This window comes from Podarcis liolepis (genome assembly GCF_965112155.1).
Source record: "Podarcis liolepis genome assembly, chromosome: 9".
NCBI classification, from domain to species: Eukaryota; Metazoa; Chordata; class Lepidosauria; order Squamata; family Lacertidae; genus Podarcis; species Podarcis liolepis.
In genome coordinates this window covers 21,334,885-21,351,838 of record NC_139564.1, presented here as the reverse complement: position 1 = coordinate 21,351,838, position 16,954 = coordinate 21,334,885, and the positions used below count along the sequence as shown (strand labels likewise).

General features: G+C 41.5%; 1 protein-coding gene across 4 annotated transcripts in view; it reads left to right on the top strand.

The window, feature by feature from the left end:
- The window catches only part of EMCN (endomucin), a 44,569-nt gene that overhangs the window by 20,979 nt on the left and 6,636 nt on the right, over window positions 1–16,954 (top strand). For all 4 annotated transcript variants that reach the window (XM_083459344.1, XM_083459345.1, XM_083459347.1 and 1 more), the window contains exons 7-10: window positions 1,398–1,505; window positions 5,389–5,439; window positions 6,316–6,411; window positions 7,977–8,001. In XM_083459344.1, coding sequence (XP_083315470.1) covers window positions 1,398–1,505; window positions 5,389–5,439; window positions 6,316–6,411; window positions 7,977–8,001 — 280 coding nt within the window. The remainder of the gene's footprint in view (window positions 1–1,397; window positions 1,506–5,388; window positions 5,440–6,315; window positions 6,412–7,976; window positions 8,002–16,954) is intronic.

Here is a 16,954-nt window from a genome sequence, read left to right as displayed (position 1 = left end):
AGGGAACAAAAAGAATAACCTTTCAGGGGATGCTGTCCTTTCGGTCGGTTTTGGGGCATCCATGTGCCTTCCTTTGCAGAGGTGAGTGCTCTGCTTGAAAAGCCATCCAGTCCCAAGCCTGGTTTAAATTGCCCACCAGCAGTTGTCATCAGGACAGGGGACTAAATAAGCACCCAGGTCACTATCCTCCCTGCTGTGATGAGATGTATTGCATTAAAAAAAAAAAAGACTATTTCTAACTTTGCACCCATAAAACAAAGCAGCATGCACACAATTTATGAAAAGCTGTGCTTTTTATGGATAATGCATTTTCTGATTCCCACCCCACCCCCAATGCATAAGCATCCATACTGGTTGACAAACCTAAACTATATATAGACCAATGCTCTACCTTGGTATAAGGCAAGTTTCTTCTGCTCATATGTCATCTTGCAGCAGCCCTTGGGAAGGCTACACCTTTTGTCCTGGCATGTTGCTACAAAGCATGATGAGGCAGGGAAGAGATAGGGTTATCTCCCCTCCTCCCCTCTCCCAATGTGCCATGGCTACTCCCACCAGCCAGATAAGTAGAGGAAAATGTTCTACAGATGGGAGCTGGTGGGGAAGTTCTTTTAGGAAGGTAGTTGTGGCGTTTGCCCTCCTAGGTGTGTGACATCATACTGGGTTCATAAGGAAAGGGTTAACTAATTGTAAAATGACTAACCAATGGGAACCCAAGGGGCAGAGTTAACTGTGTATAAAGTTTAAGCACAGAGGGGGTTTTTTGGAGGAGTTAGAGTTAGGGTGGTTGAGAAGACAGTCTGGAGTTAGAAGAGACAGAGAAGATAAGTCTGTGGGTTGGGCTAGTCTGGTGTGAGAGAGGGAGAGAATTTCTTAAGAGGAGTCAGTCAAACAGTTGAGATAATCAGACAGAAGGTATTAGGAAGGTATAGGCCGGTAAAGAAACTAAGATTAAGATACTCACAGGAATATTATCTGAGAAACCATAAACTTGTTAATGTTTGTACAATAAACTTGGTGGGTTTTTCTGGTTCACTTTTAACAACTGTCTGGACTCAGTGTTCTACCAGAGAGTAACTGGTTGGTGGCAGCGGGGAAGCGAGCACAGTGGTGGCACAGGGATCAATAGACCGTTAAACGTCTGGGGACCCTGTGTGATTGTCACAATGGTGGACTGGCAAAGAGGGGATTCACCTCTACCCTGCCCCTCCGGATTCACTTCCACACTATCTCACCAGATCTCTCAGTGTCTTATAAAAAGTCTGGTATGGGCACTCAGAAAGAGAGAGGGAGAGAAACTGCCTTTGTTTCTGACTGCAAGCAGTGCTTCCTACCTAGACAAGAGTCTAAACCTTAGAGTGGTGTTTGTGTTTAACATGAGATTTCCTTCCTTACAGATCAACATAACAAGACAGCGACGACAACAAGGGCACTGCCCAGCGAGAAGGCCACTCAGAGAAGCATACAAGACACGCTTCAAAAAGTAACTGAAGTTCCAACTGAAAGTAAGTAAAGATTGTCTCCTATTTTACCTCCAGACTGCCAGCATTTTGTGGGAGGGATTCCAGCGAATATGGAAAATTTAGCAATTGACATGGGTTGAAGTGCTTTATCCCCCTGGTGCATCAAATTCACTTCAAAAAACCAGTTTTGCATGTAGGGAAAGTTGTGGGGTAAATGCATTAAAATGTGTGGAATTAATAAATGATTAACAGGAACACCATTCTCCCATTCACACTGTGATTCCACTCCCCTTCCCTTCTTGCTTTGTGGCAAACCATAATTTGATATTATATATACAAAGCAGCAAACTTTCAGCTTGCCCTACAAATCTGAGTTGATAATCGGGACTCATAAATGAGTCACATACGGAGCAGCCAGTCCGTGCTTTAAGTTCTTGAGATCTTCTACTTTTGTCCTTTTTTCATTATTGAATTTCTATCCCACCCTTCCGCCCCCAGGAGCCCAGGGCAGAAAACAGAAACACAAAAACAAAGCAAAAACATTTTAACACTGTAAAAACAATTTAAAATCTGTTACAGTTTAAAACATCTAAAAATAGTTACAGTTAAAAATATTCTTCCATCCAACAGTCTTAGGGGTGCCACCAAATGCCGGGGTAAACAGGAATGTTTTCAAATGCCTCCTGAAAGCTCCAGGTGTTCAGGATAAAGGACCTTTCCCGCAGTGGGTTCATTTGTAACCACTTTCAGCAGGTTTTATTTCTATAATTTGGATAATTGGGAAGTTTAGAACAACATACGTATGTGTCATTTTTTAAAAATGAAAAAGTGTAGATCTTGTTTGAGCTCCTCCACCTCCAAATTACAAAAACATACTTTGTGTATTTTAGCATCCCCTTTGAGCAATCAGTCAGGAGCGTACTTGAGCTTAGCTTCATTTGGTTGCCATCCAAAAAGGAAGGGGGGAAAGAAACAAACGGAAGAAGACTGCAGTTGTTTAGTCAAAGGGCCATTTGAGGACACAATGGAGGGACGATGGTTTGGGGTCTCTGTCTCCCATGCCATCTGCTGGTCTGTTAACCACCTGCTAGAATGAGGCAAGGCAGCAATGCAAAAAAGAAGGGGAAAAACAGGAGGCTTTCTCTCTCCCCGCTTCATAGCTCATTGCCCAACAACAACTTATTCCAGACAATATTGCCCTCCTCATTTTTCAGTAATGAGTCTGGAAGTCTTCCCAGATTCTTTTTATAGGGCAGCTGCCCCTCTAAATTCACAGCCCCCAAAGGAGTGTGAGGTTGACATGGAAAAGGCATAGAACAAGTTCAATAAGTCTGCCAGTCATTGTCAATTTCTTGGGCTTTCTATAGCGATGACTGATGCGGTGCAAATTGCTCATTAAAGGCGAACTGAAAACCATGATACTGTTGACCAGATATGCCTAACAGCACAAGGATATAAACAGCAGCTTGAGATTACTTGTCCATCTAGATAAGCACAGTAGTGCTTATTCTGACTGATGGCAACAGTCTGGTGGCTACAGGAGATCCTTTAAGTCAGGTCTGGAGAACATTTGGACTTCCAGATGTTGCTCAACTACAACCAACTTCAGCCCTAGCAAGCATGGCCAATGACGGGGGGTGATGGGAGTTGTGATTCAGCAACACATGGAGGGCCAAATGTCCCCTTCACCTACTCTATGTGACCTCGGGAGATACCAACAATTTAACCTGTAGCTTTATAGCAAGGGTGGGGAGAGTTTTTGCAGCCCAAGGATTTGACATCCCCTTGGTCAGCCCTTCAGGGGAACATGGCAGTGGCCAAGACAACAGTGAATGTGGCCAATGTGAGCATTTTAGCTTTTTCCAAGCCTTGTTGCTGAAGGATGGTTACCCATTCCCTCCTCTGCTGCTTTTTCCAGGAAGACCTTCCTTTCCTCTGAAGCTATGAGTATCCTGAAAATGGCTCCATCACACTGCAGTTAGGCTTGGAAAAAGCCTTCCATTGGTTCCAACAGAAGGCTTTCTTCAAGCCTTGTTGCATCAGGGAGGGGCAGATGAGACTGTTGGCTGTGGGGGGAAGGGTGGCAGCAGGAGCTCTGTAAGGCCTGCAAGTTATATAATAATATAATAATAATTTATTATTTATACCCTACCCATCTGGCTGGGGAGACCCAGCCACCCTGGGAGGCTTCCAGCAAAGTATTAAAATACAGTGGTTATGTATTTTAGTGATTCCACACCCTTGTTTTACAGGCCATTGCAGACAAAATTTATGTTCTGCTACCGTGCTATAGGGCATTCAATTCTCGGCCATATGGCAAACTTACCTTTCACAAATGGGGGGAAAGGAAACCCTAGGAATAAATATAATGATCACGATTCACAACAGAATTTATAGTAAGGTTGCAATCCTTTGATATGCCTTATTTTGGTAAATACTGAAAGAAATATAGGAATTAAAGCATCTCAAAAACTTGGAGGTTAATATGTGGGCTTTTTATTTTTTAAAAAAATCACCTAGGATTCAGATAATAAGGTAAAGGTTAGTGTGGACTGAGAAATGCTATTACTCAAGAAAGAAAGTAAAACAGATGCATTTTTAAGACAATAACATCACCTAGAATGTAGGTTTCTTAAGTGTGTATGAAAATTCAAGAAAACATAATAATGGATGCCAGATTATTTTTCAAATAAATAATATCACATAGTAGGGAGGCAGAAAACTGCTGACCAGCATAAGATTTTGGTTAATTCAATAAGGTTGAACCTGGATCAGCAAAAAATGTAATCTAGTTTTAATGAGACCAGCAATGTCAATGAAGAGGGCTATAACAAAATCCCTGAAAAGCATTAAATAAACCATATACTATTGGGGTGGGTGGGTGGGTGGGTGTATGAGGGGGGAGAGATCTGTGAAGTTGAGGTACTTGGATTTAATTCAGTCTAAATCTCTTGGAAGCAAATTATATTTAGTTGGCTTAAATTCTAAGCACACAAAATAGAATCAGGGGAGTGAAATTGGGTTATATCCAAGTGGACTGGGCTAATATTTGAGTTATAGATCGTTCCTAGCTTGGGATGGAAAAGAAATTTGATTCAGTTCATATTTAAAACCATATCTACCTGATTTGCTCTTTTTAAAACAACACATGAACTGAAGTACAGCCACCCTTCTTCAAATTTTTCAAGGAAGTTCATCGCTCAAGCAGTATATGTATACTTTAGGGTAAAATGTGCAGACCCATATATTAGTGAAAATAACATACAAGAATGGGGAAACAGATTTGCAGAAATGTGTACATTAAGCAAAACCAAGGCTTTTTTTCAGCCAGAACTCATTCTAAGAGAAGAAGGGAGGTGTTTATGGCGAGTTACGGCACTTCCTTTTCTTAAAAAAATAGCACTGAGCAAAACTGCGTACAAAAAGGCGTCTTTTGGGAGAAATTTGTTACTAAAATGCTGGTGAATTTTCCAAAAATAAGTAAATCACAAACTACTGTGGATATGTGGAGAACTGACACTGGGAAAATGAGAAGGGAGAGAGGCGGAACCAAAGCAGCTTCTCTTGTCAGAATAGTATCATAATAATTGCTCTTAAGTCTACTGGTGACTTGGAACTGGACAGCAGTGGGATGCGGGGAGATAGGAAGGCTGCAGTTGTGTTCATCTAAAGGCAGCCTTGTTTAGGGAAGCTTTTAATGATTAATAGATTATTGTGTTTTAGTGTTTGGTTGGAAGCCGCCCAGAGTGGCTGGGGAAACCCAGCCAGATGGGCGGGGTATAAATAAATTATTATTATTATTATTATTATTATTATTATTATTATTATTATTATTATTATTCAGCTGCTAGCTGAATTATTTTTTTAAAAGCAGAAACCATGCAAGTGAATCTTTTACTTTAATCACTATTTTTCTTTCTCGTAGGCAACACTGAAAATGCACACTCCGAAAAACAGGATCACCCCTCTTATACCAGTAAGTACACTGAGTGTGGTGGTTTCAAGGCAGCTGCCGAAATAAATTTGTCAGCAACTTAACTTCGGTCCTTTATGGACAGTGAACCTAATTACAGAAAGCTGTCTACCTGCCTGCATAAGACCTACCTGCAAGAGTGACAGGCTCTAATGAGAGCAGAACTGACATCGCCTTTCACCCTCTGAGCCCTGAAATTATTCTTGAGGATGGAGGTCAAAGCCTCAGTATCATGCAAGTGATAACCCTGGATCAGGTCATTCTTACAGAGAGCATGAACAGGGGGGATATGTCTGCCCAATAACATCACAAATACAACAGAAATCATAGAGAATAGTTAACAAATCATCAGTAAAACAACGTGTGGCATTTGCCTCCTATCAAAGGCAGCAGTTCAGTCCCGGACAAAGAAACCCACATACATACACACACACAAACATAACATAGCATAACAACATAACATAACATGCACACACAATGCAATGCGCACACACAAATTGGAATTTTACTGCAGTTGCTGCTGACACTTTTTTGAAATCTCACCCTTCATTCCCCTAGGGAAAGTGTTATACACCTTTAGGCCTGTCAAGGAAGGGTATATATGGACTCAGGCCTCGCAGCAAGGATATTGCTGTTTACTGCAAAGGCCTTGGAACCGGGGAGGAAGTCAGGTTATGGTCTTTCATAATGGCTGTAAGCCTGCCACCCAGTGGTTGCACTGGAAAATAGGGAAGCTGGGAAATTAGGTAAGAATTTCCACTGCAGGCACTGTGTAGAAAGTGGTCAGGGCGGAACATGTTTTGCGTGTTTTTTCTTTTAAAAAAGAATCTAAGATGTTGGCATGTATGAATTAAAACAGTTTTTCTCCATTGCATGCAGCCATTATTTTGCCGGTCATCATTGCCTTGATAGTCATATCCCTTTCCGTATTCCTTCTGGTGACTTTGTACAGAATGTGCTCGAAGACAACTCCAGGTATCTATTCAACTTTTAACCAAAAAATAAATAAATATTATTATTTTTTTGAAAAATATATAAAACGGGTTTGAATTATATTTCCCGTTGTAATTTCAGCTGCAGCATATTTGTTAGAATATTTTTGAACTGATTGGGATTTTTTGCGATTTGTAATCGTGATGTTCAACATGTCGCACTGAGTTCTTGCTTATCCAGCCTAAGCATCATCAACCAGCCTCCTTGCCACAAGAGGGAGCTGTCAGCAGGATTTTGGACACCCCACGGTTTGCAGAAGAACAGGAAACGAGTCCAATGAAGACTCTCAGTCTTTGCAGAGTAATGACTGATTGCAGAGGGTAGCTGTACTGCAGAGGGTAGCTAGAATCCCAAACATCAGCTCTATTCACAGCAATATTAAGTTGCAGATCAACATACCCATGACTAAACAAATAACGCTTTGGTCTCCCTTCCCTGGGGGGTTGTCTATATGAGTTTGTATTTTATTCTGTATCTATGTTATGGGTCGTTGGACCGTAATAAAGATTATACATATACATATATACATACATATACATATATATATATATATATATATATATGCAGGTTTTGGTGTCCTCGGGTGTCTTCCCGTGTAAAAGTTGGGGTGTCTACACGGGAAGACACCCGAGGACACCAAAACCTGCATTCCTGTACCCGTGAAAATCTACGAAAACAAATATATATATATATATATATATATATTCAGTTGCAAGGGGGAATAGGGGGGATTCAATTCAGTTCACATTTAAAGACGTTTCTGCCTAATTCACACTTTCTGAAACAATATGCAAACCAAAACAGAGCCAGCCTTCAAAATTTACACTTCTCAGAATTTTGTGATGCAGTTCTCCTGCCAAGTAATGTGTACAACAATACATATGTTAGGGTAAAGTGTGTGACAACATGCATAGATTAGGGAAGATAACACACAAAAATGCACTATAAGTATTAGGGGAAATATACTTTGCAACTAATATGTATATTAGGCAAAAGTACATACCAGAAAACAGAAAATAAGGGTGTAACTACTTTTATTCTGAATTTTGATTTGTTTTAACCCATTATGGGGCTTACTGCTGAAGGCCGGTAATAAATAGAAGAAGAAGAAGAAGAAGAAGAAGAAGAAGAAGAAGAAGAAGAAGAAATTTTCACAAAAATGTTTATCTATTTTCATGAGGGCTTTTACAAATCACATTTGTTAATTAATATGGAAAGGTAGAGAACTGAAGATTTGAAACCTGAGGGATTGTGAGAAACTGTAATTCACATATTTACCCATCCGTACTCATAAAAGAGACGGTAGTTAGGCTCCCATTCTTATTGCTCCAGAAATGGCTTACAACTGTATAACCCTAGCAAGTAAATCATTCCTTATTGCCAAATTCAGTGAAAGCTCACATTGCATTATTATTCTGATATGCAAGAAAGAGAAAATCCTGGCATGTGAAAGAGTTACATGTGATGGAGAAGACTAGGTAGGAATCTTACTCCCTGACAATTAGCGTTGGGATATCCGTATCATGTGAATTTCCTTCTCCTTTCAGAGAGACAAGAAAACGGAACTGAACAGTAAGTTGTTTTCCTTTTTCCTTTCCTCCCATCCTATGTTAATATAAAGGTGCCTTATGGAAGCAGTCCCTTGAAGGCAGCGAGAGCCAGGATGGTACCCTCCAGATGCTGTGGGGCTCCCCACACCCATCAGCCCCAGCCAGCATGATGAGAGTCGTAGCCTCGCGTTGGCTACCTCTGCTATAATGGTCCAGGTTTTGAAAATAACTAGGCCATTCTGCCACTAGTTCAGCTATCTTGCAATTCCTGTCCCTGCAACCCAGGCGTGCATGTTCTTCAAATTCAGAAGAACCCCACTGTGGCACTGGCTTTCTGACAGTTTCTTTTGAGATACACATCTGGACTTATCAAGAAGGTCTTGACATCTCTACAGTACATGGTCAAGCTCATTCCCATAAATGAGAGAGAGACGAGAGATTTGGAGAAGTCCGTTCACAAAAATACACTGACACGGTCCTTCTTGATCTGTGTGCATTGCCTCTTCATATTTGTCACTGTGTGAGAACAAAACACACCTGATGTCTGCAAGGATTCATGCAGCTTTATCAGCCTGCCTCCTCTATTCAGTAGCTATCAGCCTCTGTAATAACCAGTGTGGGCTTGTTTGGGAGATAAAACTTCAGAATGAGGGCAGCTGGGAAGATTGATTTCTATCACTCCCCTGACAACACAGAGCCAGGCAACATCTTTCTTCCATAACTGCTTCATGGAATCATGGAGTTGGGATGGTCAACTGCAAATGCAGAAAATTGGCTGCTACAGAATCCCTCAATAGCCTTTTAAAAGGTTATTAAGCCTCTGCTTGAAAACTTCTACCACTTTCAGTGCTATTTAGTCCCACTGCTGAACACACTATATACCCTGTGGTAGCCAGTCCCAGTTGGGATTGGTGGGGCAGAAGACAAGGAGGCCGACAGTAGGTGGCGCCAGGGCCAACAACAGATTTGTTGTTGTCTAATCATTTAGTCGTGTCCGACTCTTCATGACCCCATGGACCAGAGCACGCCAGGCACTCCTGTCTTCCACTGCCTCCCGCAGTTTGGTCAAATTCATGCTGGTAGCTTCAAGAACACTGTCCAACCATCTCGTCCTCTGTCATCCCCTTCTCCTTGTGCCCTCAATTTTCCCCAACATCAGGGTCTTTTCCAGGGAGTCTTCTCTTCTCATGAGGTGGCCAAAGTATTGGAGCCTCAGCTTCAGGATCTGTCCTTCCAGTGAGCACTCAGGGCTGATTTCCTTAAGAATGGATAGGTTTGATCTTCTTGCAGTCCATGCAAGAGTCTCTTCTAGCACCATAATTCAAAACCATCAATTCTTCGGCGATCTGTCTTCTTTATGGTCCAGCTCTCACTTCCAACAACAGATAGTGCCAGCTTGTTCTCACTTTGACCCCTGCTGATCAGTGTGAATCTTCCTCCCTGTTGAGTTCTAGAAGGCTAAGGAGAAGGAAGTTGACAGCCAGGACCTCTCCACCACCTCACCCTTCCCACCCTCCCTTTCTCCCTCCCAGTAAGCAGCAGTAACTCTGCTGCCAGAAGGTCATGTGAGCACCACCCTCACAGTCTGCTACAGCAGCCTCAGGACCACTCCTTGGAATGGGAGTAAGTAAGAGGGCAGACAGAAGGGCATATTGAAGTTATTGGGACAGTGTCTCATTTGCCCCAACAGACATGCCTTTGCTGTTTATTCTGCCAGGAAGTCCTTCCTCACATTAATACAAGTCGTGTCCTCCCTAAAAGAGGGCACGTGTTGCAGTGAGACCTGGAGACTGACCACCTGTGTTGTGGGTGGGTAAGATTGGTCAGCCACAACACCCAATTGGTAGATCCCTCGATGTTGGGTTCAATCTGGCCAATGGGGTGCAGTCTAAACGGATCAAGGGACCTATATATACCCATGCATATATACCCAAGAGCTTCCTCTTTTGGCTCGTGTATTCGGAATACCAGCCCACCTCACCCTACTTTTAGGGCATTTTGCGACTGAACTTGCTATGCCGTTGTGTGTCGTCTGTCGTTGGGACAGGGGTACGGTAGAAATTTTCCCCATTTGGCTGATTGGCAGTTGCCACTTGGGTTTCACCTGCCACATAGCAAATCGTCACAACTTGTAAGGTTGTGGATAGGCACTGGCTCAGGTGATAGGGATGGGATAACAGTCTTGCCATCCCTTTGTGAAGGGTATTTCATTAAAGGAATCCAGGGACTCAACTGGTTTGGTCAATCCGCAAGAGGGGCTGTGCCCGTGCCTGAGTCCAGGGGGGCATCTGGGTGGTGAACATAGTCTGTTCCTGGCTTTTCGCCTACCCAGGTGTTCACCCTTGGTTGACCTATGCTGGTGCCCTGGGTCAGCGCTGCCTGCAAGAGTGCAGGGAGCTAGTCAAGCTATGCAACCACTCACCTTCTGTAATCAATAAAGCTGTGGCCTAAATTCTGCAAAAAACCAAAACTAGGGGGAGGTCTCTGGGTCTGAACATGCAAAATCCCCTTTCTTATAATTTGAATGACTTTCGTGTTGTAAATGTATTTCGCAGAAAGAGTCCCAGGTAGCCTACTATCGCCAATACACACCTAAATTCTGTAGCAGCAGTGACTGTTCCCAGTTCTCAAATGGCCCATACCTTGTCCATCCTTGTTTATATTGTTTTTTTAGAAATCAATTATGTGCAGGAAGAAGTTGCCTTTTTCTTTATTAAGTCCTTTATTTGCTGATTCAGGTGGACTTCCTGGAGAGGTTTGGCACATTCCTCTGCTGCTGACCCAAATACCAAGCTATACTCTCTAACTACAATAAAATTCTTGACAACTTTTTTCAGCTCACTGTTACCGCTGGAAGATCTTTTTCAAACTTTTTCTTTTTTTTTTTTTATAAAATTTTTATTGGTTTTACAACATTTTTAAGAAAAACAGACAAACATTAAAAAATGACAAACATACACGTATAGTTTCGAACATATTTTCATAAACCTCTTTTCTTGGACTTCCCCATACCCCCCCTCTCTGCATCCCAATGTCCATAGTTCAACTAGCAACTCCCAGTTGTTACTTTCCAATCTCTATCATCTTAGTCCTCTTTTATAATCTGACCTTATATCCCTGTACCCCTTTGTTTCTGGAAACCACGGCATTTTAGCATTCATTAAGTTTATAGTAGTCCTTAAGATAGCTTTTGAATTTTCTCCATTCTTCTTCCACCGTCTCTTTTCGTTGGTCACGGATTCTGCCTGTCATCTCGGCCAGTGTCATATAGTCCATCACTTTCATCTGCCATTCTTCCAAAGTGGGTAAATCTTGTGTCTTCCAATACTTTGCGATGAGTATTCTTGCTGCTGTTGTGGCATACATGAAAAAAGCTCTATCTTTCTTTGTCACCAATTGGCCGACAATGCCCAAGAGAAAGGCCTCTGGTTTTTTAGGAAAGGTACATTTAAGTACCTTTTTCATTTCATTGTAGATCATTTCCCAGAAGGCCTTAATCTTCGGGCATGTCCACCAAAGGTGATAAAAGGTACCTTCAGTCTCTTTACATTTCCAACATTTGTTATCGGGCAAATGATAGATTTTTGCCAGCTTGACTGGGGTCATGTACCACCTGTATACCATTTTCATAATGTTTTCCTTTAAGGCATTACATGCCGTAAATTTTATACCGGTGTTCCATAACCATTCCCAGTCAGCTGACATAATGTTATGTCCAACATCCTGAGCCCACTTAATCATAGCCGATTTAACTGTTTCATCCTGTGTGTTCCATTTCAACAACAAGTTATACATTCTAGATAAATTCTTAGTATTGGGTTCTAACAGTTCGGTTTCTAATTTTGATTTTTCCACCTGGAAACCGACTTTCCTGTCCTGTTTAAAAAATTCCATTATTTGGCGATATTGGAACCAATTTTCTACTTTATGCTTCAATTTCTCCTGACTTTGTAGTTTGAACTTATCTCCATCCTGTTCTAAAATTTCCCAATACTTCGGCCATCCGACCTCCATATTGAGTTTCTTCACTGCTTTAGCCTCCACTGGTGACACCCATCTAGGGGTTTTGTTTTCCAATAGATCTTTATATCTTATCCAAACATTAAACAATGCTTTTCTGACAATGTGATTTTTAAAGGCACTGTTAACTTTATCATACCAAAGATATGCATGCCAACCAAAAGTGTTGTTGAAACCTTCCAGATCCAAGATGTCCGTGTTCTCGAGGAGCATCCATTCTTTGAGCCAGCAAAAAGCTGCTGCCTCATAGTACAATTTTAAGTCCGGCAGGGCGAAACCCCCTCTTTCTTTAACATCTGTCAATATTTTAAATTTAATTCGGGGCTTTTTGCCCTGCCAGACAAATTTCGAGATATCTTTGTGCCACCTCTTAAAACATTCCATCTTATCAATAATCTGCAAGGTCTGAAACAAAAATAACATTCTAGGCAATACATTCATTTTAATTACTGCAATTCGGCCTAACATTGACAGTTTCAAATTTGACCATATTTCTAAATCTTTTTTAATTTCTGACCAACATTTTTCATAGTTGTCCTTGTACAAATTCTGATTCTTAGATGTTAAGTAAACCCCTAGGTATTTAACCTTCTTGACCACAGTCAAACCTGTTTCCTCTTGAAATTTCTCCTTTTCCATATCTGTTAGGTTTTTCCCTAAAACTTTGGTTTTTTGCTTGTTCAACTTAAATCCAGCTACCTGGCCAAACTGTTGTATTATTTCTAAAACCTTTTTCGTACTAGTGTTTGGCTCTTGCAAAGTCAATACTAGGTCATCTGCGAACGCTCTTAACTTATAATGTTTAGCTCCGACCTGCACACCTTTAACCTGCTGGTCATTTCTTATCATATTCAGCAACACCTCCAGAACTGAAATAAAAAGTAATGGGGAAATCGGGCACCCCTGTCGTGTTCCTTTTTCTATCTTAAGTTCCTCAGTCACAACATTGTTTACAATCAGTTTGGCTTTTTGTTCAGAATATATTGCAGCCATACCATTCTCAAAACCCTGACCTACCCCCATCCCATGAAGATTCTTCCTCATGAAACTCCAAGAAATATTGTCAAAGGCTTTCTCCGCATCCACAAAGATCAATACTGCTTTAGTGTTTATATTCACCTCTAGCTTTTCCAAAATATCTATTACATTCCTTACATTGTCTGCTAGATGTCTTTTAGGGAGAAAGCCTGTTTGGTCTTTATGAATCTTCTCCATCAAGACTCTTTTAAATCTTTTTGCCAAAATGTCTGCAAAAATTTTGTAATCCACATTAAGCAAAGATATTGGGCGGTAGTTCTTAAGTTGGGTCTTTTCAGTCTCTGACTTTGGTATGAGTGAAATATATGCCTCTTTCCACGATTCAGGTGCCTTTTTTCCCTCAAGGATCTCATTACAAACTTCTCTTAGTGGTTGGATCAACCATTCCTTCAGCGATTTGTAGTATCTGGAAGTCAGTCCATCTGGTCCCGGAGATTTGCCCAGTTGCATATTCTGAATGGCAGCCTCTACCTCTTGTTCTGAGATTCTCTGGTTCAAATCCATCTTACTTTGATGAGAGATGTTTTGTAGTCCATATTTTCCGAGGAATTTGTCTATATCTTCTTCATTTTGCGGGCCTTGGGTGTAGAGTTTTTTAAAATAACTTAAAAAGCAATTTCTGATTTCATTGGGTTTGGATATGTTCTTTACATCCACCTCTAGGCTTGTAACTGTATTTAGTTTCTGCCTTTTCTTCAGTTGCCATGCCAAAAGTTTGCCACATTTATTTGCTGATTCAAAAGTCTTTTGCTTCATTTGCCTTATCTTCCATTCAATCTCTTGGTTCATCAATTCCATATATTGTGTTTGATATAATTTGATCTCTCTTAAAATGTCCTGAGACTTTGGTTTTGTTCTTAATTTCCTCTCTCCTTCCTTTATCATTTCCAGAATCTTCTCTTTTTTCTCATTTTGTTTTTTCCTCTTTATTGAGTTTTGTTGAATCAAAAATCCTCTCATCACCGCTTTACTTGCGTCCCAGATCACTCTTTTCTCCACGTCGGTCCTCAAATTTATTTCAAAATAGTCTTTTAGGGTCTTTTGGGCCTTCGTGAGAATCTCCTTATCTCGAAAGAGGGTGTCATTCATTCTCCATCTAAATTGACCAGTTATTGTGAGTTTCATCTCCATCTTCACGGCGTTATGGTCGGAGCAAGTTTTTGGGCAGATTTCCACTTTCTTAATCTTTGGAGCCATTCCACTAGTAACCCAGATTTGATCAATTCTGGTCCAGGTCATCATTGCTTGGGAGAAAAAGGTTCCCTCTCTCTCCAGAGGATTCCTTGTTCTCCAAATATCTATCAAGTCCATATTTTCAGTCATTTCAAAAAAAGTCTTAGGGAGTCTCCCTTCTTTGGTGACTGTAAGTCTTTGTGCCTTATCCATATTGGTGGAGACCACGCCATTCATGTCTCCCATAATTATCATATTGTAATCCAGATAGTCCATCAAAGTTTCATGAAGTCTCTTAAAGAAGTCGGATTTGCCTTCATTTGGTGCATAAATTCCAACAACTAAAAATTTTTCTCCTTGTACTTGTATCTCCACAGCCAGATATCTCCCTTGTTCATCTTTGAATATCATTTTTGGAGCCCATTTCTCCTTCACATATATTACCACTCCTCTCTTCTTAACTTTGTCTGATGAAATAAATTCTTGTCCTAGCCTTTTATTTGAAAGTAATCTCCTGTGGGCTCTGGTTATGTGAGTTTCTTGTAAGCATATCAAGTCCAATTGTTCTCTATTCAATATATGAAATACTTGTCTCCTCTTCAAAGGCCCATTGAGCCCATTACAATTCCAACTAAGGAATTGCAGAGCCATCTTGTTATTTTCCTAAGGCTCCTCCAACAGCTCCAAGTTGTTGCTCTTCTTCTGATGGTGGTGGTTTTTGTCCAAACGAGAGATTCAGGATATCCAGTGCTCTCCTCTGTTCTGCAAGTGCGTCCACAGTCCCCTTCTGTAAGTCCTCCTGGTATCTTGCCAAAAATTTGTCTTTATCTTGAATTGTCTTTATTTTCACTTTCTTTGCCTTGTAGTCGAATGACAGTCCTTGTGGGAACTCCCACCTGAAGCGAATAGAATTCTTCTTTAGCAAGAGAACCAAGTCCTTGTAGAAGTTTCTTAAATCCAAAATGTATTTTGGGATGTCTTTAAAGATCTGTACAGCTGAATTTCCAATTTGCAAGGCCTTTTCAAAGTGTAATCCTAGTATTTTGTCTCTTTCCTCCTTGGATCTGAGTGTAATCAGACAGTCTCTCGGTGTCTTTCTGTCTTGCTTTTTCCCCAATCTAAAAGCAGTCGTAATTTTGAATTCGTCTTCCTCAAGGTCCCAGCAATCCGCAAACTCCCGTGTCAAATATTCCACAAGGCTGTCTCTTTCATTCTCCGGAATCAGTCTTAATTTTAAGTTTCTCTCTTTCCTCTGTAACTCCCACAAGGCCAAAGTTGCATCATGCTCATAGACCTTCTTGGCAAGCGGCTCTAATTTCTCCTGTGTCTCTCCAGCAGTGGCTTTGGCCTCTTCGGCAATTTGGCGCGTGGTGGCGTTTTCCTCTACCAATTTATTTATAGATTCTGTATTCTGGTTTAATCTTGCTGATATTTCTGTTAATTTTTGTGTGTTCTCTGAAGTCTGTTTTGTCAAAGACTCCAGAGTTTGGTTTATTTTGAGCAGGGCCTCTGTCACAGCTTCCATAGAAACGGCTGCTCCTTTGTCTTGACCTGTTGTTCCTGCTGATCCGGCTGTTGCGCCTGAGATTGAGCCTCTTTTCTTTGCCTGTTGCAGCTGCAACTGTTGTTGTTGTTGTTGTTGCTTGATCTTGGCTCTTGTGACTATCTCTTCTTGTGGGCCACTCATGTCAAGGTCAATTCCCACGGGATTTATTCTCCCTTGGAAAATTCCACTGTCTTAAGCCGTGCCGAGCTTTACTTTATCCTCTAGAGGGAGCAAATCAAAATGGCCATGGAGCAAAATTTCCAAATACAAAAACAAAGGAGACAGTCCAAGAAGTAAGAAAAAAGGGAATTAACACAGTCAAAGTCAGTGTTGCTAAATGCTTATAACTTCAAATTGCCACAGTTGCCCAATTTATACTGTTTCTTCTTATAATATACAGTAGTCAGGCACTGTGGAAACTTTGTATCAAAGTATCGCTTCACAGGAAAAAGTCAGTTCAGTGTACTGAAAAGGCAGACCGTTTCGTGCTTTCAAATAGATGAGACAGCAGAGGTTTTTTCCCCCAAATAAATCATGCAGTTATTGGTCAGATTCACCTCCCCTCTGCCCTGCTTGCTAGAGGGGAGATCAAAGGTTTAAATGTCCGGTTTAGCTGATCAAAGAGCGGGTTTAAACGGATGCAGGTTTAGAGCTCCGTTGCTTTCGCTTTCATGCAGTTGGGGGGAGGCAGACTTCCTTTGTTTAAATCTCCCCCGTTTTTAGCCCAATTTTTAAAATTCAAAGAGTCCCGGTTATTTTTCAGCTCTTACTCACGGGGAATCAGTCCAAATTTTCTTTTCAGGAAGGAATCGGCGCTCTCCGCTTATGGCGACGCGGCTTCACTTCGCAGGCTGGGTAGCGACTCTCAGCACCGCGCTCACTCCCGATGTCGATCCGTAGCCTTTAAAAAGGCTCTTTCACGGTACCGGGGGGCGCAAAGGTGCCCACCGAGTCTCCTTGTTCTCAGGCTTCAGCGCCTGGGATTTTAGGGGTCCCCCGCTTGCCGTAGCGGGTAAGACCCAAACTTGCGAAGCAGTCCTTCTCCGGAGCTCGGAGCTAGGACCGCCATTAAGCGCTGGCACCGACCGGAAGTCCCGATCTTACCTGGCAGGGGAGACACCTTGATCTTTTTCAAACTTTTTCAAACGGCATTTGCCAAATAGTATTATGAATCTAGTCCGTTTGGCTATTCTTTCAG